Raw genomic sequence first — 27404 nt, 5'->3', positions numbered from 1 at the left:
TTTTTTTTTTTTTATATACGTGAGCCTTTGCAAGTCTCAAACCCAGAAAGGAAAATGAAACAGGAACTGTGCAGCAATATGCCGAGCAGCAGAGGCATCACTTCAGCTCAGTGTTGGCTGAAAGCTGAAGAGGGAATAAGCTTATTGTTTTCAGCATCTGCTTTGAGTAAGTTGTCTTTTCTTTAAATACTTTAAAAAAACTTAACTTCCACTGAGATTTAAAACCATTTAAACGGGTAGATGATATTTAAATCTCAAGGTTTTTATTTACACTCTGACATGATAATTTCCTGCTTTCGATCTTTAACAGACGAGCAGTGCATGTAAAGAAGAATGTCTACGTACAGAAGACTCGATGACAGTGATGTTCAGGAAAGTGTTCAGGACAACGGGGTAGGGCTCCATCAAACCATCACTGAACTGTTTATTGTTTCATGTGATTATTTTCTTACTTAGAAGTGTTGTTCTGTTTAACTGTTAGAAGTCGACCAGCTGTGTGGTACTTGTTGTGCTCCTGGGCTGTGTGTCCGTCCTGGGGATTTTAATCGCCGTAGCCGTCCTGGAGAGACCCTCGCCGCCTAAAGATCACGAGACACTTCCTAAGGACACTGGTTGGAGCAATACCTCCACAGACCAGTGCAGGTAATGATCCTAGTGAAGCTGCTCAGCCACTGCAAACATGGTTGAGCACCAAGAACGGCCACCAGGGGCTGGTTCTAGGAAGAGCTAAGGAAAAATACATTTGAACAAAAATTCTTCTTAAAAGTAGAAATATTTAAGTATTGAAATACTCCATATTATAAATGCTATACTACATTCATACTATAAATGCAATTGTATAATATATACTGGATGAATGTTATTGGATAGATGAGTTCAAATTACTTGCAGTAAGGATATCCATGTTAAAAATAAATGAAAACAAAAAGGGTATTTATGATAAAATTGGCAATATCTTTAATAAAATAAAATTAAACGACTTTAAAAAGGTCTCAGGTTTCTTCACTTTTTTGAGCCAGTAAGTTCAGGGCAAAGAAATCTCCAAGTGAACCCACTGAACATGCTGCAGCCCGACTGCTGACTTCATGAGTCAAGATTAGTTTCTCTAAGTTGCACCACAATCTTCTCCAATTCAATTTCCTGGGGATTCAAACACACACGCACACACACGTCCTTGTCTTATATCCCTCAGCATGGCCCTCGTGGAGAGCATTCCCCAACATGTGGAATATAAATCCAACGTGACGCGTGGGATCCCTCTGGAGCAAGCCTGGAAAGATCTTATCTCCATGGCAACGGAAGAGGTTCTCGTGGTCTCCTTCTACTGGACTTTAACTGGGGAGGACATCAACATTAACTCCTCCTCCGACATTCCGGTGAGTAATCAAACAAAGGCCAAGAAACGTGAAAACATGGAACCTTCCCCCAGGTGAGTGTGTTTTTAATACGCTCACTTCGTCCTCGGCAGGGAAAGAACATCCTGAGGGACCTTGAGGAGTTGCCCTCCAGGAACGTGTCTGTCCGGGTGGTGACCAGTGTTCCCTCAGTCAGGAACAACTCCACCGATTTAAAGGTCTTAGAGGCGAAAGGTTAGGAACCGATCCTTCTTATTCTTCCCCTCTTCATTCATTGCGTTAGGTGTTTGCGTTACAAGGCATCCACTTGTTGATCTCTGTAGGGGTTCAGGTGCGGAGCGTGAACTTTGGCCGCCTGACAAATGGCGTCCTCCACAGCAAGTTCTGGATCATTGACAGGAGACACGTGTTCATCGGCAGCGCCAACATGGACTGGAGGGCTCTCACTCAGGTGAAACGGAAGAAGACAAATGTGACACACCTCACTCTCCACAAGCCAACAAAACTGTTAGTTATCTGACTAAACTCTGAAACCAGTGATGGAGGAAGTACTGAAACAATTTACTGAAGTAAAAGTATGAATAAATAGACAAACATGCACTTAAGTAAAAGTACCACATTAACAATAGTGAGAAAGTACTTTCTTTTGAATATACTTGAAGTAGAGTGTGGACTTTTCACCGTTGTGACACTGTGATGTTGCTGCTGTAGTAACACTTTGCTCTCGCTGGTTATATTTTGAACATATAAAAAACAATGTGATCATGAAATGTAATGCATTGTGAAACTGTAGTGGAGTAGAAAGTACTTGAGTACAGTAATGGAGTAAATGTACTTTGTCAGCACTGAAACCTTAAAGTGACAGTTTACTGTTTGACTCTGCAGGTGAAGGAGCTCGGAGCGGTCATGTACAACTGCTCCAGTGTAGCTCTGGACCTGTATAAGATCTTCCAGTCTTACTGGGTGATGGGAGGGTCCAACAGCTCCCTGCCTAGACCCTGGCCCTCAGAGTTTGACACTGACATTAACAAATATCACCCCCTCCTGGTGGAAGCCGACAATGTCTCCAGCAGGATTTACCTCTCAGTGAGTTTCCCTTCCTTATTCCTGGATACTGTTTATCTGAGGGTAGGTTACTATTTACACTGAAATGACCACACAGCTACATTTTCAGCCAGGGCCACAGCCGAGACTCTAGCTGTTTCCACTCTGAAATAAAGTTCAATAATGGAAATGTTTCTGGAAGTGTTATTCCATGTTTTTGTTTCCCCTCCAGGGTTCTCCACCATCATTCTGTCCTCCCTCGAGGACACAGGACCTGGAGGCCGTTCTCTCCATCATCACAGAGGCCCAACACTATGTAGATGTAGCTGTCATGGAGTACTCCCCCACCACACGCTTTTCAAAGCCCGTGAGGTAAAACATAACGAAGACATCTATTCTCCATGCAGCTCTTTTGCTTGATTTTGTCCCTCCGGATTCAAACAGATACTGGCCCTTCATCGATGAGGCCCTCAGGACGGCTGCATTCGAGAGGAGGGTTAAGATCCGGATGCTGATCAGCTGCGGACGTAACTCTGATCCGGCCATGCTGCCTTTCCTTCAGTCCCTGGCGTCAATGGACAGCCCTCTTCATGGCATCAGCATTCAAGTGGTGAGACACAACGTGACATACATGCTGAGGGAAACACTAAATCCTCACCGCTGAATTATTGTCTATCTCTCTTGAATGTGGTTGTGTGTCTTTCCAGAAATTGTTCATACTGCCTGTGGGAAACCATTCTGATATTCCCTACGCCAGAGTCAACCACAACAAATACATGGTGACAGATAAAGTCGCCTACATCGGTGAGTAACAGATTCACTTGTAGTAGTTGAGTTTTGACTTCTTTGCATGTGAATCAGTTAATAATTGACCAGATAACGTTGTGTTGCTGCCGCAGGTACGTCCAACTGGTCAGGGGACTACTTTCTCACCACAGCTGGAGTGGGGCTGGTCATTTCCCAGCATGCCCCTCACGCTGTATGGAGGACCAAGGCCCTGCAGGGGCAGCTCAGGGCGGTTTTTGAGAGAGACTGGTTCTCTGCGTTTGCTGTGCACCTCGACGACCTGGGGAACCACCCAGACTGTGCATTGTTAACATGACAGAAGACTGAAGCTCCACAAAAAACACAATACAATCATTAATGTTGTATTTGAACCATTCACTTGATGTCATATCATCTATGTATCCAACTATATGACTTCATAAATCGATAGACTAATAACTGTTAACACGTTTTAATCACTTAGCACTGTTTGTTTTATTCAGCAGTCCTCCAGTGTTGACTGATTGTTCAATGTGTGATTACTAAATATACTTTTTAATTATTAACATTTGTAAATATCTATATGTGATTTCTGCAAATAAACAAAATATATATGAGTCTCCTTTTGCGGCTGGCTGCACCTCACTGTGTGCTGAATGCTGAAACAACAGTAATGTTATGGTTGTCACTGGGACTGAGGCTGGATGGTAATGTTGACCATAACAGGACTTTAAAACCAGACGGTTACACCAGGGTTTTGAACCTGATGTTCTCAGCTGCAGCATAAAGCAGAAAACATGGCATCTGTGTAGACTACAGGTTTTGTTAGTTACACAAAGAGACTATGTTACACTCATTTAGCATTGTCCTCATACAGAATTCCCAGGGAAAGAAAATCACAAGAATTATAATTTTAAAGTTTAGTTTTAAAAAATACAATTGGGTTTAGTTTATTACCTCGAGTGAGTAGGTTATGTTTTCACCCCTGTTCATTCGTTGGTTTGTTTGTTAATAATCAAGATTGCAAAAACACAACCGAATTGATTACATTACATTTCATTTAGCTGACGCTTTTATCCAAAGCGACTTACAATAAGTGCATCAACCCCGAGGGTACAGACCCAGGACAACAAGAATCAAGAAAGTACTATTTCTTCAAAATAAAACAAAACTACAAAGTGCTATAAGTAAGTGCCATTTAAGTGCTACTAAAAGTGTTACTTTCAAAGAGTTGTTAGTTGTGTTTTTGTTGTTTTTTTTACCAAAAGCTTATTGGATATATGTGGTATAGGTCAGGGAGGAACGCACAAATGTTTGGTACAGAACCAAGTCAGGGGAGGGATCATTTTCTTTAACTTTGTGAAATAGGGTGTTTTTTTGACACATCCACAGCTTTGCTTCTTAATGAAAACAACATGCATGTTTAGGGAACTGATATCTGGGAGTGTGTGAAGTTTGGTGCAGTTTGATTGACTGCTGGGCCTCAGTGGATGTATGTGCTCTACTAAGTGTCAATCTAGTTTATTTTAAGATAATCTCCAATGAATCACCAAAAATTACTCACACAATCTCAACACAATATGATTAATATTTGCTTCTTTTGATGCTGTAAAAACAGCTACATCAAATTGATCAAACAACTTTTTCCTCTGTACTATCTTCGTTAAGTTGCAACCAAACATAATATATGTATACTAAGGAAAAAATAAGAAATATAAAGATGGATGACATGACAGCTATCCAAAAGTGAAGACAAATCATAAGGATCTGGTATTTGACTCATTTATTTTATTTGGATATTTTAATTGGTTATGGTTACGCTGCACAAGCCACATTTTTTAGTGCTCTCTTGAAATGTGATTAATTGACTTTAAAGAAGACACACAGTCAGACGTGTCAGACACAACTTTGATTGAAACCCAGGCACGTGCACAGATAGACCCCTAGTGGTGCTCAAGCACTGGCCCCTTTGCCCTGGATGAGAAAAGTGCCCTTCTGCTGGAGCCCAATTTTTTCTTCATTCATCATTATTTAAGAATAAATATTACTCTCTCTGGCATCAATTGATTATTGCTGGTTGTTCATCAAATTGCCCTTGAAGGATATTAAACATTTTCTTTTATGGACAACTTTGGTTAATCACAAGCTGCACAAACCAAGCTAGAGCAGCAGAGGAACCTAGCAGCCAGCAGGGGGCAGCCTCAGGACATTACAGCAGACTATGATTCTTGTAAGGAGTCCGAAGACAAGGTTGGAAAAGTACTAACAATAGGTTTTTAAATTATGTTAAATCATCCAGTATCTAAAAGCCAAAACTATAAAAGCAACTTTTAAGTAAGGTTGTCAAATATATGTAGTAAAGTAGAAAATATTTTCTCTGAAGGTTTAGTGATGATATGTCAATATTAGTACACTTCACTCTCATTCCTCAATGAGATCACCAGGCGGTGTGGCCTAGTCGGTAGGGCCGTTGACCCAATGTGGGCCGGTCTGGTCCGCTATGTTTTGTTTTTTTTTGTTTTTTTTCTGTTCTTCCTCTCTAAATTCCCTCCAATTGGGCCAGCCAATTGGCTACAGAGGGCTAGCAGTGTGTTGGCAGCATCGACACATATTATTGGTCTATTGTTTGTCATTGTCAATCAATCATGGGCTGACAGGCTCAGAGAGCCCTGACAGTGCTGTCAATCACAACACAAACCAGGGTGGGGCGGGACCTCATGGCATTGGCGGGGGGAGTCGCGGGTCGGGCTGCTGCTGAGACAGAAACTTAAAATGAATAATAAGAGTAAAAAGCGCCCGGGTGGCGCTGAGAAGCATCGGGAAAAAAAGCTGAAGTCTCTGGAGGTGGAGGCTGCTACATGTGCCAAACTGACGGACCTGTTTGGTGCCGGGTTCACCAGCCCAGCAGCAGCAGGTGCGCCGGGAGACGAGCGAGGAGGACTCGACAATGATGAGCGAGTGGAGGCAGACATGGTAAGTAACGTTGGCCTGGGGCTGGCTAGGCTACATTTTTTAGACATGTCCAAAACAAAGTAGAAAACGTTTTTGATTTTCTTTTAAAATGCCGAATTGTGCTATTATGGGTTATTATTGTTCAGATGATTTAGCTAAGCTAGCTAAGAGCTGCTAACGTCGTTTACTGTTGCCATAGCTGAGCTGTAAATAGAGATGCAGAATCAAGCTGTATTGAAAACAGAATACAAGTAAACCTATAAGGAATAATTAGTTTAATTTGAAATATTTGCCATTGAATTTATTGTAATCTTTTAATTAATTTATTGTTTATTGAGGTGATAACTATTTAATAGGTATAATTTGTGTGTAAATGTTCCACTGATAAGGTGAGAAATATTTAATATTATTGTTATTATCACACAAGTTTTATGTGCTTATGTGTTGATCCTTAATGGTGTGATCATGTACACTAAATGATCAATTATTCTCCATTACAGGTTGTTGTGATATATTTGAGGAGTCGTTCTCCCTCTGTTTTATATGTGGACATTTGGGACCACTGTTAGAATTTGGTAAGTTTATCATGTATTTTTTAATGTATAAATTCATACTTCATAATTATAATAATTTTCAAAAGGTTTTAAAAGAAACACACATCCAAAAAGTTCTCAACTCTAGGTGCAGGACAGAGGAAAACATTTTCTTTATTTTTCAGACATTATAATGTATCCATGTCCTTCTCAGGTTGACCACTTGACATGTGAGAGCCTGAGGAGTTGTTCCCCCTCTGTCCATGTTCGAGGACTTGCTCTCTGTCTGCCTCCACTCTCTGCCTTCACTGTACCAAAGTTTGTCTGTTGAGTCTCCTCTAGTCTGGTGAGTTTAACATTTTTTATGTTTTATGAAATCATACTTAATTTGTGATGATTAGAGACATTATAATGTATCCATGTCCTTCTCAGGTTGACCACTTGACATGTGAGAGCCTGAGGAGTTGTTTTCCAGACAAAGGTAGAGCTGGCAGGGGCGTCACCCTGGGCCTGCCCTTTTGGGCTGGGCTTCAGCTGCAGATCTAAAGGCTGCTTCCAGGGGCATGGGGCCCTCAGCCTTTGTTTTTCTTTGCTTCTGCACCTTACAACATACATCACACCTTATTTTCACACATCCAAACACTGTTTACACCACTGACGCGTAACATATTTTACACATCCCACTACGTAGTTAAAGCTATCTTGATTTGGAGTTAAATAAATTTACTTTTGGCTTGAGAGGTTTGTGTGTGGCCTCCCTTCTTGTTGCCATCTTTGAGCTAGGTGGTAACAGTAGTATGCATGAGAGAAGACGCCGCGAGATTTGTGGACTTCTATGTGGTGTCCGCTGATAATGTAGTGGGCTGGTCTGGACAGACAATGCCAGGGCTGAATTTTTGTCCCAGTCCACACCTGCCTATATATATACAGACCATTAAAAAAAATTCTGGTCCAGCGGGTAAAACTTGTGCTAAAATAGTTTTAAAGTTTTCCTCTTAAAAGTTTCTTCCTACATCTGGTTTGACGTTTTGTAAATCATTTGTCAATTTGTCTGTTTATTACAGCATCCCTCATGTCTTTGGCTGTAGCTGATATTAATACACTTATGTTATTCATTTATTTAACGCACCTGTTTGTTTGGGACAAACTGTGACATGGTCGTATTTCATTCCTGATCGCAGCCGAAATGAGAAGAGCTATTGTTTGAGGCTGTGGAATATGATTATGACGATGGTGATAAATAATATGGTAATAAGTGGATTTGTATCACAGGAGGAACTCAGCTTTTAAATTTATGTCTCGGCTATAATTGCTACTTTTCTTTATCAATTTAATCAGTTTTTCTAAAGGTGAAGGACACACACACACACACACATACACACAAACACACACAGACACACACACACACACTATAATTTAGTGCTGCAGTCCAGGGGCGTCGTTAGGCCTGCTTCAGCCCCCTAAAATAATTATTGTGATTTTTTTTTTTTTTTAATTAAACTATGGTTTTACACATGGACAAGTTATTTATAACTCTAACATGCTACATGTCATTTTAAATTGACTTCAGTGCCATGAACATGTCTTCTGATCTGATATTGACCTCAACCATGAATAAATTGAAATAAATGTGTATATATACAGTAAATATATAAATGATAATGACTTGTGTGTGTGTGTGTGTGTATGCGTGTGTGTGTATGTGTGTGTGTGTGTGTGTGTGTGCATGTGTGTGTGTGCGTGAGTGTGTGCGTGTCAGATGGGCGTGGTCAGTGTGATGGGTGGGCCCTCAGATGAGATGATAGTATTATTATTGTATTGTTGTCATAATTAATATATAGATTTGACCAAATGTAAAAAAGTTAAGAAACATTGTTTGTCTATGCTCTGCTGTGTTCGTATGAATAGTAGCAAACTAAATGAATCACACTGATTTGTTTCACTCCAACACTGTGTTAATTGATCAATGAATCCTGTATCTATATTCAGAAAGACAGAGGTAGATGTTACTGTACTAGTTATTTTTATTCAAAAAGTTTAACATATTTACAACACATCATTAGATCATTTCAAATATGTACAAAGGGGGACAGGGGAGGGGTTTGTTTTGAGGAGTAGAAAAAGGGTGAGGGCGGGGGCTTCTCCACCTCTTCTCTCTCCTCCAGCTCATCTCGGCCTCCTCCTTTCTGTAGCTCAGTCCCATAGTTGGAGTTCTCTCCTGCTGCAGTTTCGTCTCCTTTCGGCCCTGAAGCAAGCACCTTCTCGTTCTCCTTCTCCATGTTGACCTCCACCTCACTGCTCACTTGTGCAGACTTGCTTCCAGAATTTTTGCCTTGGCATGACAGTCAGTGAGCTCGGCCAAGCAGTCAACATAGGCCCTGAGGCGAGCATGCCCTTTCTCTACCTCCTTCGTTATGACAACATCTTTGTCTTTCAGCTGGTTTTCCAGCTGCTCCACCTTCTCCGTCAGGGCCTGGATCTCATTCTCCTTCTGCGTCTCCATCTCCCTCTCGGTCTCAGTCTCAATCTTAATCTCCTTCTCCTTCTCCTTCTCCGTCTCCTTCTCCTTCTCCTCCTCCTTCTCCTTCTCCACCGCCATCTTTATGATATCATCTCTGTCTTTAAGATGGTTTTCCAGCCGCCACACCTCCTCCTTAAGAATCAAAATGTTCCTGTTGGCTCGGAGGATTTCGACATTGTAGATCGTCACAAGTTTCTCCTTCTCCTTGTCCTTCTCCTTGTCCTTGTACTTCTCCTTCTCTTTCTCTTTCTCTTTCTCCTTCTCTTTCTCTTTCTCCTTCTCTTTCTCTTTCTCTTTTTCTTTCTCCTTCTCTTTCTCTTTCTCCTTCTCCTTCTCCTTCTCCACCTCCACCTCCACCTCACTGCTACATCCTGTATCAGGCTGGGGTGGCTCCTGGTGCAGCCTTGCTTCCATCAGCTTAACCTTGGCCTGACAGTCAGTTAGCTCAGCAAGGCAGTCCAGATAGGCCCTGAGGCGAGCGCGCCGTTTCTTCACCTCCTTCGCTATGACAACATCTTTCTCTTTCAGCTGGTTTTCCAGCTGCTCCACCTTCTCCTTCAGGGCCTGGATCTCATTCTCCTTCTCGGTCTCGGTCTCAATCTCCTTCCTCTTCTCCTTCTCCTTCTCCTTCTCTTTCTCCTTCTCTTTCTCCTTCTCCTTCTCCTTCTCCTTCTCCAACGCCATCTTTATGAACTCATCTCTGTCTTGAAGCTGGTCTTGCAGCTGCCACACCTCCTCCTTAAGAGCATTGATCTTCCTGTAGGCTGTGAGGAGTTCGTCATTGAGGATCTTCAGAATATCTGGTTTCTCCATGGTTCACCACAGAGAGTAGATGTATCTTTTGAAGAAGCTGTTGGATGAGTTGATGCACTGTTTTCCGAAGAAGTTTCTGCTCTTGTCTGGAACTTGAAGTCAAAAGGCTTTATGTCTGCAGGTGGCAGGATGAAATAGTGTGTAAGATTTAGGTGAATTTGATCTATCAAACATTCAATATAAAACAATTGACACAGATAGAGAGACACACGCAGAGAGAATGAGAGAGAGAGAGAGAGAGAGAGAGAGACAGACTGGCTGGTTTAAGAGAGAGAGAGAGAGAGAGAGAGAGAGAGAGAGACTCCCCTCCCCTCCTGCTACGTGTGTATCTGGTTGCCATGGAAACTCAACTGAATGCAACTGCTCTCTCCTCACTGGGAAGAGAGAAATCTAAACTCTGAGTGCACCACTCAAACAACTATAATTCAGAAACTATAAGTCCTATCTGTAAAATAAAGACATCGGGAGAATTCCAAGACTTCTCCGGACACACAGATATATTTGAAATTTGTGAGAGTAAAAAAATGGGACCGTGTGAGCAAGTTATGCAAGTTGATGCACCTTCCAGAAAAGTTTTCTCTGAAATAACATTAGACCCAATGGAGAGGGATTGTTTTTTTCCTTAAAGGAGCTACACACCTCATGTAATGTGCTCCTAGCATTAACTTAAGCTTCCGTCAACTTGTCCTTCAACACATTCAAACTACACATTAACCAAAAAATCACCAGTAAATGTTTTTTTGAAATAAAACTTCCCTCATCAATCACCATGGCACCAAGCCCCTTCGATTTGAACTTGAATCTGAATTTGATTGGCAGTGATTGAAGCTGTTGTTTTTTTACTTTATCTTAAATACTAAAGTTAAACACCAAGGTTAATCTTCCCAATGTTACAAAACACATCGTTTGGTAGAATAAGATGTGAAATGGGAACATTTCCTGGTGCTACAGGTGTTTTGTCCACAATGCCTCGCTCTGCCTGGCCTCGGCGACTTAACGCTACTTAGCATCACGTTAACACATATCACCCATTAAGATAAGCAGCAGAAAACACAAAAGAAGCCAGCAACAATATTTTCACATTTGTCATAAAAGCAACAGAAAACAGCACATTATCAACATGTAACAGCAGAAGCTTCATATTATACAGTGGTTTAATTTCAAACTTGAATAATGAGCCTGAATTGTATTGGTTAGCATGCTGGGTAAATACAGAGAGAGGGTGAGACATGACTTACCTCAGTCAAGGTCAGAGTGCAATAGCAACTGTCTTAAAATTTAACAGTATTTAAAGCAATCAACAGCCAATCAGAGGTCTCCTATCAAAATACCAACTATGATGCTGTTCATCAAAGCATCAAAGGAGGTATTGAGAGAGTGTCCCTGTCAATCAAAATAATCTTCTATTTCAAATCTTAGCATCTGGTTGCTATGGTGATAGAATCACCTACTGATGATGAAGTTTTGCGATCATTTATATCTAAATAAATTTGTTTCATTTTGGTGGACTTTTAATTGCATCATTCTTGCAGCATCTGATCTTAAATTTTTTAATGGCTCCTGTCTTATCACCTGTCTTGTCTTAGTATTAATATATATATTATATATATTAAATATATATATATACAATATATACTTACATATATGTTTATATACATATACATATGCATGTATACATACATACACATACACATTGTGTGATGGTAGAAAATGTATTTTGTTTCATTTCATTCTCTATTGTTCATTTCGTCGTGTAACTCTTAGCCGCAGTATTTCATCACAAACGAACATGTGAACATTATACAACCCAGGATATTTCCAACCAAAATTCAGACTTAAATAGTTTAAATTTATTTTACCAAGAGGTTCATGTCACACTGTATGGAGAATATTTAAGAAAAGACGATTTTCTACAACCACAAATTCCATTGCACAAGTGTTTTGCAGCAGAAAATACCTTCATATGTGTCTATGGATGAGAGTAATACAACTCAGAGCTCAAACTGTAAATAAATTTGTTTCATTTTGGTGGACTTTTAATTGCGTCATTCTTGCAGCATCTGATCTTAAATTTTTTAATGGCTCCTGTCTTATCACCTGTCTTGTCTTAGTATTAATATATATATATATATATATATATATATATATATATATTAAATATATATATATACAATATATAGTTACATATATGTTTATATACATATACATATGCATGTATACATACATACACATACACATTGTGTGATGGTAGAAAATGTATTTTGTTTCATTTCATTCTCTATTGTTCATTTCGTCGTGTAACTCTTAGCCGCAGTATTTCATCACAAACGAACATGTGAACATTATACAACCCAGGATATTTCCAACCAAAATTCAGACTTAAATAGTTTAAATTTATTTTACCAAGAGGTTCATGTCACACTGTATGGAGAATATTTAAGAGAAGACGATTTTCTACAACCACAAATTCCATTGCACAAGTGTTTTGCAGCAGAAAATACCTTCATAGGTGTCTATGGATGAGAGTAATACAACTCAGAGCTCAAACAAAACCTAAAGAATCACGGAGACGGATGACCGATTACAATACATATGACTAACTGGATATGAAATGACTTCTACAAGAGGATATGACATTTAGATCATTTTGCGCAGCCCTAGTTTTCATTGAAATGCTTGTTCTCTCACATGAAAATACTTTGTTCTTTAAAATGCACAACAATCAGGGGTGGACTGGCCATCTGGCACACCGGGCATCGTATTTTTCTCTTCTTCCTCTCTAAATTCCCTCCAATTGGGCCGGCCAATTGGCTACAGAGGGCTAGCAGTGTGTTGCTAGCATCGACACATATTATTGGTCTATTGTTTGTCATTGTCAATCAATCATGGGCTGACAGGCTCAGAGAGCCCTGACAGTGCTGTCAATCACAACACAAACCAGGGTGGGGCGGGACCTCAAGGCATTGGCGGGGGGAGTCGCGGGACGGGCTGCTGCGGAGACAGAAACTTAAAATGGATAATAAGAGTTAAAAACGCCCGGGTGGCGCTGAGAAGCATCGGGAAAAAAAGCTGAAGTCTCTGGAGGTGGAGGCTGCTACATGTGCCAAACTGACGGACCTATTTGGTGCCGGGTTCACCAGCCCAGCAGCAGCAGGTGCGCCGGGAGACGAGCGAGGAGGACTCGACAATGATGAGCGAGTGGAGGCAGACATTAGCCTGGATGCCAGACGAAATTAGCCCCGCCCACAACATTTTTGGTCGGGAAGTTCGGTCTGGAGTCGCTCCATTGGGAAAAAATTATGGGGCGTGTTTCAACTGACCAGGAAGTAAAATTCCTCTTCGCTCAATTGGATAGACCTACAACCAATCAGAGCAACGTAGTATGTGACGTATGCTAAGCAATGCATTGTGAGTTATTTACTAACGCCGGGTTCACACCGGACGCTTCAGCGCAGCGCCAAGCCTTAAATAACAGCTGGCTCCCATCCACTCCCATGTTAAAACTTTGTGCCGGTCACACCGGAGGCTGAAGCACCGCGAGGCAGCCTTTGGCGCAGCGCGGTGCTTCAGCCTCCGGTGTGACCGGCACAAAGCCGTGCAGCGATCTACTGGATCAACGGGTGATTTTATTAGCGCTGCCCGGCGGTTCAGCGTCGCTTCAGTGTCCGTTGTGAACAGCCAAGCGCCTGGGCGATAGGGATTAGCGCGGTGCTCTGGCGTCGCCTCCACGTTCTGTGTTCCTCTTTCAAAATGAATGCGCTGTCGATGTCTTCTAAAACAGACTCAATGGCAGCATCTACACATCTCAGCTCGCCAGCAGCAGGCATGTTTGTTGAAAACGAATTCAACCCGAGGGCACTGTGATGACGTGGTTGATTACGTTACCGTTGATCATCTGTCAATCATCGTATAAAGCCCGCCCTGACAATCTGATTGGCCCGGTCCGGCCATAATTTTTTCCCAATGGAGCGACCCCAGACCGAACTGCCCGACCAAATCTGTTGTGGGCGGGGCTAAATTACTCTGGCATCCAGGCTAACTCCAGACCGAACTGCCCGACCAAATCTGTTGTGGGCAGGGCTAAGTTCGTCTGGCATCCAGGCTAGGCAGACATGGTAAGTAACGTTGGCCTGGGGCTGGCTAGGCTACATTTTTTAGACATGTCCAAAACAAAGTAGAAAACGTTTTTGATTTTGTTTTAATATCCCGAATTGTGATATTATGGGTTATTATTGTTCAGATGATTTAGCTAAAAGGTGCTTGCTTCAGGGCCGAAAGGAGACGAAACTGCAGCAGGAGACAACTCCAACTATGGGACTGAGCTACAGAAAGGAGGAGGCCGAGATGAGCTGGAGGAGAGAGAAGAGGTGGAGAAGCCCCCGCCCTCACCCTTTTTCTACTCCTCAAAACAAACCCCTCCCCTGTCCCCCTTTGTACATATTTGAAAAGATCTAATGATGTGTTGTAAATATGTTAAACTTTTTGAATAAAAATAACTAGTACAGTAACATCTACCTCTGTCTTTCTGAATATAGATACAGGATTCATTGATCAATTAACACAGTGTTGGAGTGAAACAAATCAGTGTGATTCATTTAGTTTGCTACTATTCATACAAACACAGTAGAGCATAGACAAACAATGTTTCTTAACTTTTTTACATTTGGTCAAATCTATATATTAATTATGACAACAATACAATAATAATACTATCATCTCATCTGAGGGCCCACCCATGACACTGACCACGCCCATCTGACACGCACACACACGCACACACACACAAGTCATTATCATTTATATATTTACTGTACATATACGCATTTATTTCAATTTATTTATGGTTGAGGTCAATATCAGATCAGAAGACATGTTCATGGCACTGAAGTCAATGTAAAATGATTTAATTTATATAATCAATTTGTAAATTAATTATATAAATTATATTACAGTATGGATATGTGGTGGTCTAACTATAAATACATTTGATTTTCATTAAATCATATATATTTGATGTATTTAGTGATTTTATTTTCAAATTGTTGATTTAACGATAAAGTCGTTTTTTCCAATTGCACCTAAAGCCTTTTTCGTTTTTCTGGTAATGATACACCTGTCCGTTAATGTATTGTTTTACATTGCATGTGTCACGTCATGATAAATCAGTCTCCTATGTCGCCTGTACCAGGAGCCGCCCCTGTCACTGGTTATCTTGGCTCGCTGTCTGGCCGGTAACCAGCCGTCAGGACCGCTCCGTCAAGAAGGAGGAGGAGATGTTTCTTTACTTGGAATGCGGCCACTTTATTTCTCGGATAAACAACAAGAGCAACACTCGCATCACCTCTAGGTGGTCCGTCACTTCTCCTTATAAACACACTTTTAGCGTCTTTCCCAAAATACCCAGGTGCACTACGTCACACACTGCAAACTTTCCTTAAAGGGGCAGGCCATACCTGCAACACAACAGCTCTCGGTCTCATATACAGATGGCAAGAGAAAGCAGAGAGGGATTTTTACACACTGTCTGATAAAGATGCCGACAGTAAAGGCAAGGGGTAGTGATGGATAAAGTTTGGCAGGCTGTCGTGTTGGCAGGACTTCAACCACCCATTCATTGCACAATATCTTACACTATTTTTAATTTGACTATCTGTCAGTGCCTGTCAGTGCTCGGGCCCTAAAAAGTGTCTATATTGTTTGATGTTGAATTCACTCTCAGAAATATGATTGAGGCGTGTGCCTGCTGGTCTTCCTCCCAGGCAGCAGGTGGCGCTGTGAATAAACCCCCTCCCCCGCTGTGAGGGCGCGGGGCGGGGCTCCGGCTTGTGTAGTACGTGTGCTTCCCAGCAGTTAGCTTGCGGCTAAGCGAGGCTACAGCTGAAGTGAGAATCATGGTGCTGCTTGAAAACGACTCGGTAAGAATCATCAATTCTCTGTGTCGAATTCTACTGTGTTGACTGATGGCCTAACATACACGGTCTGTGTATGCTGCCTAGCAGCTCGCAGGCTAATCCCATCAACGGTAGACGAGCTAGTCGTCAAACCGACTCATTAGCCAGGTTGCTAACGTTAGGTTGAGGCTAACGCCGCTTTAGATTTGAGCTGGAATCTGTAATGTCGCTCAGTTACTTTGCTTCCTTGTTTATTGATAGTCTCACGCGGGAGACTGTTTTAAATCTGAGTAGCAACTACTGAGTCTAGTTTAAAGCTACAGTTTAATACGTGGACATACATGTAGACACCGTCAGTGAAACTTTGAGTTGGCACAGGGACGTCACGTCAGCCAATCTCAGGCATATGTTGCTGACAGAATAACTGCTGTGATGTGCTTTTCTTATTAGCTTTCTTAAATACTGTATCTAAAACTTATACCTTCCTGTATGGCTGACTATGTGACACAGCTTGTTAATAAACCATCATTAAAACAACTTTTAACCCCTTGAAAAGAGACTGAACACAGGGCTGTTGTATTAGTTTTAACCAGGTGTAAAAAAAACAACAACCGTGTAGTGGATGATTAAACATGTTCTCTCTTTGTTCTGAGATCAGCCACAGTACCTGTCATAATTTGTGATATCTATATTATATTTCTGAAATGAAACTGGAACATTAAGGTCAGCCCTATTTCCTGTGCTCCTCAGTTCCTCACAGAGCTCACGCGACTCTTCCAGAAGTGCAGAACATCCGGCAGTGTCGTCATCACACTGAAGAAATGTAAGTGTGCTCCTCCTGGCTGTTGTCAGCCATCATTCATGTTATATGGGGAAGGAAGTGTGACGAGCTAATGTTGCGTGATGCTTGTCCACTATGACCAGATGACGGCAGGACCAAACCAGTGCCCAGGAAAGGAAACACGGAGTCGTTTGAACCTGCAGACAACAAGTGTCTCATCCGAGCGTCTGAGGGCAAGAAGAAAATTAGCACAGTGGTGAGTTTATATGTTTTTCTCATGTTTGAATGTGAACGCTCTTCATCCGTTCAGTTTATGGTTTCCACGAAGTGTTGATGCTGAACGTTCTTCTCTTGTGATTTCAGGTCAGCACCAAAGAAGTAATCAAGTTTCAAATGGTAGGTTGAGCTCTTGTCATGTTTTCATTGTTAAGAGGCTATTACCCTGTGACTCTGTTCTCCTGATGTTATAGAGAAATGTATTGATCATCGTCTCTTGTCTCGTAATTGTTTATCTCGGATGAATGAGCCACTTGTGTGACTAAATCATCATCTCTCTCCCCCCCAGGCGTACTCCAATCTCCTTAGAGCTCACATGGATGGACTTAAGAAGAAAGACAAGAAAAGCAAAAGCAAGAAAACCAAAGCCACCCAATGAGCAACAGACTCTTTAAAACATGACCTTGGTTAACCTACACTGGCCTGTACGATCAGTGGGGGGGTAATGGGAACAGCCTCATTCTACACGATCATCCAAGGCCTCAGAATCACTGTTCATCCACCCGGTGACTGCTTTGATAACACGCCATTGTTTGCATGGTAACGTCTCATCCCTGGCGGTTCAGTGACATCGCTGATCTGGAGCAGGATACGTGAGGATGTCTCGAAACTTATAGCAAGATGAAGCAGGTCAACCGTAGTGAATCTCCGCGGCCCAGCTTCAGAAACCAGGTCATCAGCAGCCGTGTCACCTCTGGAGCCCAATCCACGGAGCCTAATGATTAACTGCCTTTCATACTATTTAATTGTTAAACGTCCCTATTTATGTTGTATTGCAAGCTCACCTGTGAGCTGCCTTGGCATCTATCAATTCGGCTATTTCTTGAAGGATTTTAGATTTTCACATTATTTAGATTATGATTTTCACGCTTTGAAATTTCAGCATGGGTCCACAGCGATACAGAGCTAAATTTAATAAGGTTTTGTTTTTATTTTGACAAACTTCGATGTATTACATCTGGCTGGATTTGTTTGAGGGGAGATGAAATAGTATTTTATGTTTTTATTTCACTTGTAATAATGGGCCCCCTTGTTTTTGAACCATGTCATGCCAAGCTTTCAAACTGGAGGGAAATAAAACGTACAGTATGGCTTCAGTTAATCTTATTATTTGTAAGTATAATTGTAGTCCTTTTTGAGTTATGAATACAGAGACACAGTACTGGCTGTAAATCTAATAATAATTTCAGTTTATCACAATTAACAATGCAGGTTGCGCCGCAGCCATGACACTCTGTTGCCTCGCCCTGCTCCCGAGTCCAGATCTCATGGAAGAGGACCGCAGCAGAAGTTGCGTTTTCAGAAATAAAGTGCATTGTTAAAAACTCACCGTGTGATTATTGTTTTTTGATCGAACAGCAAATGGTGACTGCGGTAAACATGAGCGACGTAGAAAACGAGACAGTAAATACAGTATGTACAGGGACACATTTCTGTGCTGAGACGTTGAGGGAGGCAGAAGAAGAAGCTCATAGCGCTGTGTTGCTCCTCTCCGGTCTGTCCCGCGGGGAGAGTGTGAGCTGGCGCTGCCGGCTGCTCTCCTCCTGGTAGCCCTGCTTCATCAGACTGGTCACATACTGGAACATTGTCTGGATCACAAACAACACACATGCAACTGGATCAGGCTTCACATTAAGTGAAAGACGCTCCTTTAGTGAACATGGATTTTATTGGACACTCTTGTCTGTGTCCTCTGCTCGATTAGTAGGGACAGTAGAAATAGGTTAGTATATGGTCAGGAGATATCTAGTGGGAACCATACGAGACGTGTTTAAAGATACAATATGTGATGATCAATTGAAATAAAAGAAACTAGGCTGATAAATGTAAATCCTTGACAAAAAACCATGTTCTAAAGCTATGATTATGATGAGCCCTATTTTTGATTAATTAAAAGTGAAGTGGATTAAATCAAAATTATGAGCATTGAAGATGAATTTGAGGATGTATAAAGTTGTGAGCACATTTCTTCTTCTAACCAGCTGAGATTTTGTATTTTACCTTTAATGCTAAAACTCCCCATATGAGAGTAGGCTTGATTTGTCTACTGGGCCCTAGGAATGGTAAAGAACATTGATTCTCCATCCGGGGGTCTCAACCACACTTGTGAGATAAGTTTGTGGGTCAATGGATAGTTGAATCGGAAATTACATACATGTTCAAAATACATTTAGACTTGAAGTTGATGACCTCCACACAGGAGGTTAGGTTTTTGTCTGTGTTTGCTTGTTAGTTAGCAGGGTTATGCAAAAATTACTCAAGCAATTGATATTCAATTTTGTGGAGGCATGAGGTTTTAGGTTCATCTTTAAATCTGGATCCAAATAAAAATCCAGATCTACTGAAATTTCATAAGAAGACTTGGGCTTTGGCTAAAATATTTTTACCAAGATCATTTTCTTTAAGCTATTTTCAGAAATATTACCATAAATATGCTATTTTAAAGTATATAGATGTGTGAATAACAAAACAACTGCTTTTGTATTTTTCTTATATACCACTTTATACCACTAGGAAGCAGTATTAATTGAAACAAAGAACCAGGACATACAGAAATGTAACCCTAATTCTAACCGTTACACACACACACAATATATATGTAAGCACTATTTCTAACTGATAAACAATAAAAAAATATATATAGTCTCATTCACTTTATTTTAAAACTGTATATATAAAAATCTGATTTGACTCTTAGTCTAAGGTTTAACTTTTGATTCCATGTATTTATTTATTTATTTCTACTTTGTGGTCTTAATTCGTGTGTGTGTCTCCAAATTCACATCCACACGCTTGTTCCACACACAATTGTACTTGTACAGTGACTGTAAAGATCAGTTGATGTCTCTCTGATGAATCTGGTCTTATACGACAATTAAAGATTGTATAGCCTTACTCTTATATGCGTTTCCAACATGTAAATAATGTCTAAATCCTCTAAGATGTTGTGCCTCCAGGTTGTCCATTGTCGTAAATGAAAAAGTACATGTCTAATAGTTGTGTGGCATCACTGAGGAGCAGCAGTGTTATTCCAGTGCCTCTGTATTAATAACACAGGAGACGCTGCAGCTACGTAACGTGATGTGACAGAGCCTTGTTCCATTTCCTCCACATGCTCATCTGTGGTTCGGTGGGATGGAACCGCTCAGTCAAACTGGTGCTGCGCTGGTTCCCCGTATTGACGTGTCACAGGGCGCATTACAGGCACGTGCACGGCTCTGGTGCTGATGTCGGACACGGGCCGCCGCTGCTGACGCGCCGGCTGCACACATCAAGCCCATTTACCCACAAGTGCCTGTTGAGGTGTCTGCGTAAAGGAGACGCGTGGTGACGCCTCCTCTTACCTTCCACGCCTCCTCGAGCTCGGCTGTCCACCTGTCCTTCAGGATGGGCTGCACGGCGCAGATGAATTCTGCTCCGACGTACTGGAAAACAATCATCGGAGACACTTGATGACATTGCTTGGGCCGTGGTTACTAGGGTAACATTCAGTGGACTGGGTTTCTTACGCTGTAGTACTTGGGAGGGGCGTTGTAGTGATAATGGCTTTTCCCCAGCTCCAGAACCAGAGCCTCCAGTCGCTCCGGCTGGTCCAGTCTCGCCACGCTTTTCTCGATGAACGACATCACCCTGGAAGAAAAACTGCGGTCAAGCCAGCCGACACAGAAATTATACTGCACTCATATACCAACACTTATGGTAAACGCATCCAAACCTGATCCAAACCGCCCAGAAAGGGGATGGAAACGGAGTACCCGAAGTTAGAGGAAGAACACATGTAGGTCAACGTCCAGTTTTTAAAAATAAACTTTTGACATACAAAAGCATGATTGAAAAATAATTTCTTTGATTAAATTCAGAAGAAGTATATATTGTCTTATCTGTATCAATTATGAGATTTTACTAAATTAAAATCACACATTTTTAGCTTGAGGTAGGTAATTTCTGGATATTTCAAAGTTCTATAAAAACACTTTGCTCAATAAGTTCAGAGAGAGACTCATATGCCTGTGTTCAGGACCTCTCTGACTACCTACTAACTGAATATTAAAAAATGTTACTGTATAGATTTGACGATTTTTCAAAGTAAAGTCCAATATGTGTACAATCAAATCAGTTCATTTCTGGATACTTCAACATTCTATAAAAACACTTTGCTCAATAAGTTCAGAGTGAGACTGATATGCCTGTGTTCAGGACCTCTCTGACTATCTACATACTGAATATCAAATATTTTTACTGTATAGATTAGTATTAGTACTGGTTTGATGTACACAGTGAAAATGTTGGACTTTACTTTGAAAAATCTCCAAATCTATACAGTAAAAATGATGGGTATTCAGTAAGTAGGTAGTCAGAGAGGTCCTGAACACAGGCATATGAGTCTCTCTCTGAACTTATTGAGCAAAGTGTTTTACAGTACTTTGAAATATCCAGAAATTAGCTACTTGAAGCTAAAAATGTGTGACTTTTATTTTCTAAAATCTCTAAATTGATACAGTCAAAATGCTATTCATAAAAATGAAACGTGAGACGATATATACTTCTTGAGAATATAATCCAATCCATTTCCTTTTCAATTATGCATTTGTATATGCTCCATGTCAACAGTTTATTTTGAAAAAAACGCTTTGGATGCGTTTACCATAGATGTCAGTATATGCGCGCAGTAGAATTTCTACCAGGACTCTCTGTTTGCAGCCTCACAAACTCAAATGCCAAGAAAAAGAAATAGAATTGATTGTATATCTATAAGTCATTCTCCCGCTTGAGGCAAAACCAACTGATTGCACTATAATTCTCCTGTGAAAACATTTTTCTCTGCACAAAACACAACAGGATCAATTCCCTTTGTTGGTTCCCAGGTGTCTCCGTCGTCTGCCGTGTGTGTGAGAGTTTAGAAGATGAATTATTGAACAAAGTAGTTTTTTTATCTCCCTCTTCTCTGTGTCTCCCTTCCACCATCTGATCGTGGCTGAAGAGCCGCTAGGCCTCTGTGTCTTCAGGTCCTGGGCAGTAATTGACTATTCTGTCCTTGTGTGTGGAGGAACACAGAGAGGCCCTTTGCACCCTGGGAAACAACAGATAAGTACGTGTGACACCTGCTACGACCTCTCTCTGCAGCGGAGTGGTGAATAATACCAGAATCACATGATTAGCTGAGGTGTTTGGTCTGCCACCGTGTGCGACGTGGTTTTATCATAGTTTGTTGTTCCACTTGGATAAAGGCCTGATCACTAAACTCCATGAGAAGAGTCAGACGTTCTTTTGTGCCACAGAGCTCCACAAAAAGCAAAAAGAGAAAATCACTTTATGTTCGTTATAAAGTAGTAGAGTTAATCCCGTGTGCACTCGCCTGTATCAATAGTGATTCCCAAAAAGCTCTACCGGTATCCCAGTGTGCACAGGTGCAAATTCATTTTACTGCCAGTGGGTGCTCTGAACAACTGAATTCCACCCGAAAGAAGGAATGTGAGGATCCAGGACTTTTTTTTCGCTTTTGTTTTGTAACAATGTGAGATTGTTTATCTACATTTCCTTTGATTTCTCAGGTAAAAATTCTTAGATTCTGATGGGGAGAAATCTGTCTAGTTTAGAGGACAGAGACTTTGTTTGTGTGCAATTTGTTGCAGATCCAAATAAACTGTGGTTTCGTAAGTGGACTGTTGTGCCATGGCGAAGGTTTGCGCTCTATTGAGGGCCATTCAAGGGACCTCTTTATGATAATACACTGGATCAATAAAATGCCAACTCACCTACTCTACCATTACTGACAATATCCCCCTCAATTAATTTGTCATTGCTGCTCCCTGCATCTCTATCATACCTTTTCTCATGTACAAATACTTAAAACATAGACACACTTTTCATTATGTTACAAACTGTTTCTTCTCATCATTGCTGTAAATGCTGTTGATGTTCTCATTTACACGCTGGGAGAGGGATCCCTCACATGTGGCTCTCTCTGAGGTTTCTACATTTCTTTACCCTGCTAATAGTTTTTCTTCCCTTACTCTTGTTGAGAGGTAAGAACAGAGGATGTTAAGCCCTAGGAGAGAAATTGTGATTTGTGAATATTGGCTATACAAATTAAAAAAAAGAAAAAATCGTCCAGAGCGACATTCTGATTTGTGGTTAGGGTTTGGACCAGGTGACTCCAGATATCAAATCAATGTTCATCTAGCCTGGATTGACTGCTGGGCCACACCGGGGCTCTTGGTGTCATCTGTGGGTCGCCCCTGCCAAGGACAGTTCATGTAACATCATGTTGTGTGCCTATGCAGTATTTCAGAGGAAACGTCCCCCACCCCACCCCCCCCCCCCCACCCCGATGCCCCCCGACTTAAATAAACAAAGCAACACGTAAAAAGAATGGTTAAAATTTTCAACTCCATGTCCTAATAATACAAATGAAACATTGGCGGAGTACAAACAACTCCAGGATCATTGTCCTCTATTGTAACAAAACCCAGTTTTATATATAACTTACAGTGACAAGTCAGACAAGTCAAATGAACACGTGATGATGTTAATGGGCGAGTTTTAATAATGTCTGTTAAAATCGACAGAGCCCAGTTGTTGAGGGAAATTATTGAACCTTGTTTAAAACTAACAGAATACACAATTGCTTCTAAAGATTTTCAGAAACAAAGTGAGAAACTACAACAAAGTTGTTTTAAAGGATTTGGTAATAATAAAGAAAACATAAGCATTGCAGTTTAAAATGTGCGTAGCGGCTGGATGGTCATCGATGACTGACTGTGACACTTTGACCTTGCAGTGTGAGCGGGACCACAGGGTGGAGGGTGTTGACAGGCTCTCCGGCCCTGTGCTCCCCACAGAGCTGTGTTTTCACTGATTCATTATGTGCTGTGAGATGCAGTCGCTGACTGACCGTAGGCCGTGCGCCCTCAGCTCCCGGCTGGTCCGCAGCCTCTCCAGATCCTCCACATCTCGGAACAGGAAGAAGACGTCCTTGCACTCGGGATGGGTCTCAAACAACCTGTTGCCAAGACAACACAGCAGCACGTCAGGCAGCCATCCGTGAGCCTCTGGGAGAGCGGCCTGTCACAATCAGTCCCACTCGGAACAACAAACCTCCCCAGCCGAGACGACACACACACAACCCCGAGAGTTTCACTCACACAACTGTCATCCTGAGTGTGGATGTGCACGTTTCAGCTCATTAACACTGCGACTGATGGCCTCTCTCGCACAGCCCCACACTCTGAATGGAAGATCTGATTGTGCCGTCCTGATCTGATTCTGTTTCTTCTTATCGTCCCTGCCCTCCTTCTGCACCCAGCGGCCGCCAATCACCACAGGGGGTCTCCATGAGAGAGGGTCAGGAAATACACATCCTGGAGCTTTGCCCTGTCTGAGCCGGGATGGAAACTCCGGTGAGATGGAGCCACTGCGTTTTCCTGCTCTGATTCTAAACACAATCATTCTCCTGCCATCCAATCAGAGAGCCTCTGCGTCTCCAGCTGTGGTACCTGTGATTAGCGGGGCCACCGGGATGCAGTCGCCTCCTGTGGATGACGTGAGCTGCATCCTGCCCCCACTGAGATGCTGAGGGCTCCTGGTTTTTCAGCAGGATGACAGGTGTCGAAGGTTGTGATGTGAGAACATGAGCAGCTTCATAATTTCAACCTGAGCTGAGAGCTGCTGGTGACGGCACTTATCGATTGATTGATTATTTCCTGCAGAGCCTGGTATACAACCTGTAGCACTGAGCTGAACTGATCCATAATAAATCAGGATTTAAATACTCCAGGGGGATGCAGCTCATACAGAGGCTTATATTGGGTGGATGGATATATACAGTAGCTAGATAGATAGATGGATAGATAGATAGATGAATAGATGGATAGAGAGATAGATGGATGGATAGACAGATGGCTAGATGGCTAGATGGATAGATGGATAGAGATAGAGCGATAGATGGATAGATAGACAGATGGATAGATGGATAGATGGATAGATGGATAGATATATATAGATAGATAGATAGATAGATAGATAGATAGATAGATAGATAGATAGATAGATAGATAGATAGATAGATAGATAGATAGATAGATAGATAGATAGATAGATAGATGGACAGATAGAGAGATAGACAGATAGAGAGATAGACAGATAGAGAGATAGATGGATAGATAGATGGATAGATAGATAGATAGATAGACAGATAGATAGATAGATAGATAGATAGATAGATAGATAGATAGATAGATAGATAGATAGATAGATAGATAGATAGATAGATTATGTGACTAACTCAACAGGCGGCCTCACCACGTTTGCACCTCTGTGCAAAATCTGTTCAGGTTGACTGTGTCTTTCTTTTTCTTCTGCGGCACAATAGCTGTGAAATGTGCTTTCTCACTAATCATCCCCCTCGCTCGGCACCGGCTCCATTGATGAGACAGAGGGGAAATTGGCTGCTCTCGCTCTCTCTCCCTTTTTTGTCTCATCCACATCTCCACCACTCTCACAGAGCTCGGCTGTTATGTTCCTCTGTGTGCGGGCCTCTTGTCGACATGGGCCCACATGCAAGCATGCGTGACATACTGTGTGCAGACAATTTAGCAGCCTATATAGCTCAAGAGGAATTTTAATTGGCAGGGTTCAGACGTTCGATTTGGCACTCGTGAACGGAGAGCGTCTTGTGTAGATTCTACAGAGGACACGTTGCCCCGACAGCCTGGCGGGCTTGGAGTGACCCTGACCCACAAGAGGCCTATAGATTTCCAGGCTTACACACTAAGGTCATGCCCAGTCAACGTTTGGGGTCAGCTCGGGGACACATGGCATTAATTGGGCTCAAAGATACAGTATGTGCCCGGTGGTCTCTTTACTCAGCAGCAGCCTGAATGTCTGCCGGCCTTTTTTTTTAATCACTAGATTCTCTCGTTTGTTTTATGTCCAGTGCCAAAGGGCCAAAGATGTTTACCCACATGCACAAACAGCATCGTCAGCATCATCATAATTGATAAAAATGCCTTTTCCTGATGGCTATAATGTCTTTAGTTGTATGACACAACGGCAGACCTGGAGCTGTGTGGTTATTATGTAACGTTGTGAAGACGAGATATGAAGTGATGAGGGGGGGGGGGGGGGGGAGGGGTATTGTGCCCCCGAGCCTCCAGTGGAAAGATGAGAGTCAGGAGCCGGAGCGGGGGGGGGGGGGGGGGGGGGGGGGTTGGAGGTCGAGGATGGAGGGGAAGGAGGGATGGGAGCAGGCTCTGGTTTGTGTGTTAATGTCAGGCTCCGAGGCATCGGGCTGGGGGATCTGTTTAGACCTCCAGGAGACCAGAGGCTTCACACAGACGAAGCTCTGAGGTCAAACTGTGCAGTCGGTGTTCTTGCTCCTTCTGCTGCAGATCAAGATAAGGAGCCTTTTAAAATCTGTCTCTTAAAGAACAAAAAGACCATTTTTGTTTCCTGAGTTTCTGCCACATCCCAACTTTTGCACCCAGTCACAGTAATGGAGGGCGAAATGGATTTTTGGGAACAAGGTTTTCTCTCTGCTCACCAACTCATGTTCGGCCCTTTGTAACACTAGCCCAATGCACAATGTGTTTTGGTTTTAGGTTACGTTTTCTCTACATAAGTTTAGTATCCTTTATATAACAGCTAAGTATTTTATATTATGTGAAGTATTATTCTTCTTGCTCTAAAAATCATTTTGCACTGTCCACTTCTATTGGTATTGACTATTTGCACATCCTCCATTGACACTTTACATCCATCCATCTACCTTTTTGACTGCATAACGTTGTGTACTCATATGATGTGTACTTTTATGTCGTCCGAGTACTTATATGTTGTGGGACTTGTATGTTGTGTACTTGTATGTCGCCTCAGTACTTACATGTTATCTACCTGGGCCTTATTGACTGCGTACTTATGTGTTGTATTACCTACATGTTGTGTGACTAGATCGTGTGTTACTTCAATGTTGTGTACTTAGATCTTCTGCTACTTATGTTGTCTACCTATATGTCAGAGAGAAATGGATTCAACCCGTTCTATTTCCTGTTCATATGTTCATATATACCCCCCCCCCCCCCCCCCTTATCTATCTATCTATCTATCTAAATATCTTCCCTCGCGTATTTCAGTTTGTGTTGTGAAACCAACGCAGTGTGGGTGTGGAGCTTCTCACCTGACGAACATGATGATCCCAACTTTGGCTATGTCGTCCCGGATAACTTTCCACGACTCCTTGATCATCTGGATGTGACGCTCGCTGAGATGCGGACGCGCAGCAGCAGCATCCTCCTCCTCCACCTCTGGGCTTCTCTCCCCAAACTCCGCTTTTGCTGCAAGACCTGAAATCGCGCAGCCCATTCTTCATAAAGAAAAAACAAAGATAAACAACGAGGAGAATGACACAATCCGGGTAGGAAAAGGAGGAGGGCTGATTGGTTATTTGGTTCCAGAGGAAACCCGAGGTTGTTGCGT

The 27404-nt window shown here is 42.0% G+C and overlaps 3 protein-coding genes and 1 long non-coding RNA gene across 5 annotated transcripts; 3 read left to right on the top strand and 1 right to left on the bottom strand.

Annotated features, from left to right (window-relative positions):
- The first annotated feature begins 20 nt into the window (after positions 1 to 20).
- Positions 21 to 3781, top strand: LOC128451473 (5'-3' exonuclease PLD4). The gene is made up of 11 exons (XM_053435321.1): positions 21 to 166; positions 311 to 393; positions 482 to 642; positions 1193 to 1376; positions 1469 to 1589; positions 1679 to 1806; positions 2241 to 2441; positions 2632 to 2771; positions 2844 to 3009; positions 3107 to 3203; positions 3299 to 3781. The coding sequence occupies exons 2-11, from the start codon at positions 334 to 336 to the stop codon at positions 3499 to 3501; spliced, it is 1461 nt and encodes a 486-aa protein (XP_053291296.1). The 5' UTR covers positions 21 to 166; positions 311 to 333; the 3' UTR covers positions 3502 to 3781.
- Positions 3782 to 5948: 2167 nt separating this feature from the next.
- Positions 5949 to 7302, top strand: LOC128451383 (uncharacterized). Of its 2 annotated transcripts, none has more exons than XR_008340098.1 (4): positions 5949 to 6137; positions 6617 to 6691; positions 6864 to 6995; positions 7082 to 7302. It is a non-coding gene; the product is annotated as an uncharacterized LOC128451383 (long non-coding RNA). The 2 variants fall into 2 exon arrangements; XR_008340099.1 differs by having other exon boundaries at positions 6835 to 6995.
- An 8461-nt stretch (positions 7303 to 15763) lies between these two features.
- On the top strand, positions 15764 to 18260 carry srp14 (signal recognition particle 14). The gene is made up of 5 exons (XM_053434215.1): positions 15764 to 15898; positions 16625 to 16697; positions 16799 to 16911; positions 17019 to 17051; positions 17221 to 18260. The coding sequence occupies exons 1-5, from the start codon at positions 15875 to 15877 to the stop codon at positions 17308 to 17310; spliced, it is 333 nt and encodes a 110-aa protein (XP_053290190.1). The 5' UTR covers positions 15764 to 15874; the 3' UTR covers positions 17311 to 18260.
- Positions 18261 to 18400: 140 nt separating this feature from the next.
- xgb (x globin) lies at positions 18401 to 27329 on the bottom strand. The gene is made up of 5 exons (XM_053434214.1): positions 27106 to 27329; positions 23827 to 23934; positions 20441 to 20561; positions 20276 to 20356; positions 18401 to 18520 (listed from the first exon to the last, which is right to left on the bottom strand). The coding sequence occupies exons 1-5, from the start codon at positions 27288 to 27290 to the stop codon at positions 18401 to 18403; spliced, it is 615 nt and encodes a 204-aa protein (XP_053290189.1). The 5' UTR covers positions 27291 to 27329.
- Between the last annotated feature and the right edge of the window lie 75 nt (positions 27330 to 27404).

This window comes from Pleuronectes platessa, chromosome 11 (assembly GCF_947347685.1).
Source record: "Pleuronectes platessa chromosome 11, fPlePla1.1, whole genome shotgun sequence".
In the NCBI taxonomy this organism is placed as follows: domain Eukaryota; kingdom Metazoa; phylum Chordata; class Actinopteri; order Pleuronectiformes; family Pleuronectidae; genus Pleuronectes; species Pleuronectes platessa.
Note: the sequence above shows the minus strand (reverse complement) of the source record. Positions and strands in the feature narration are given on the sequence as shown.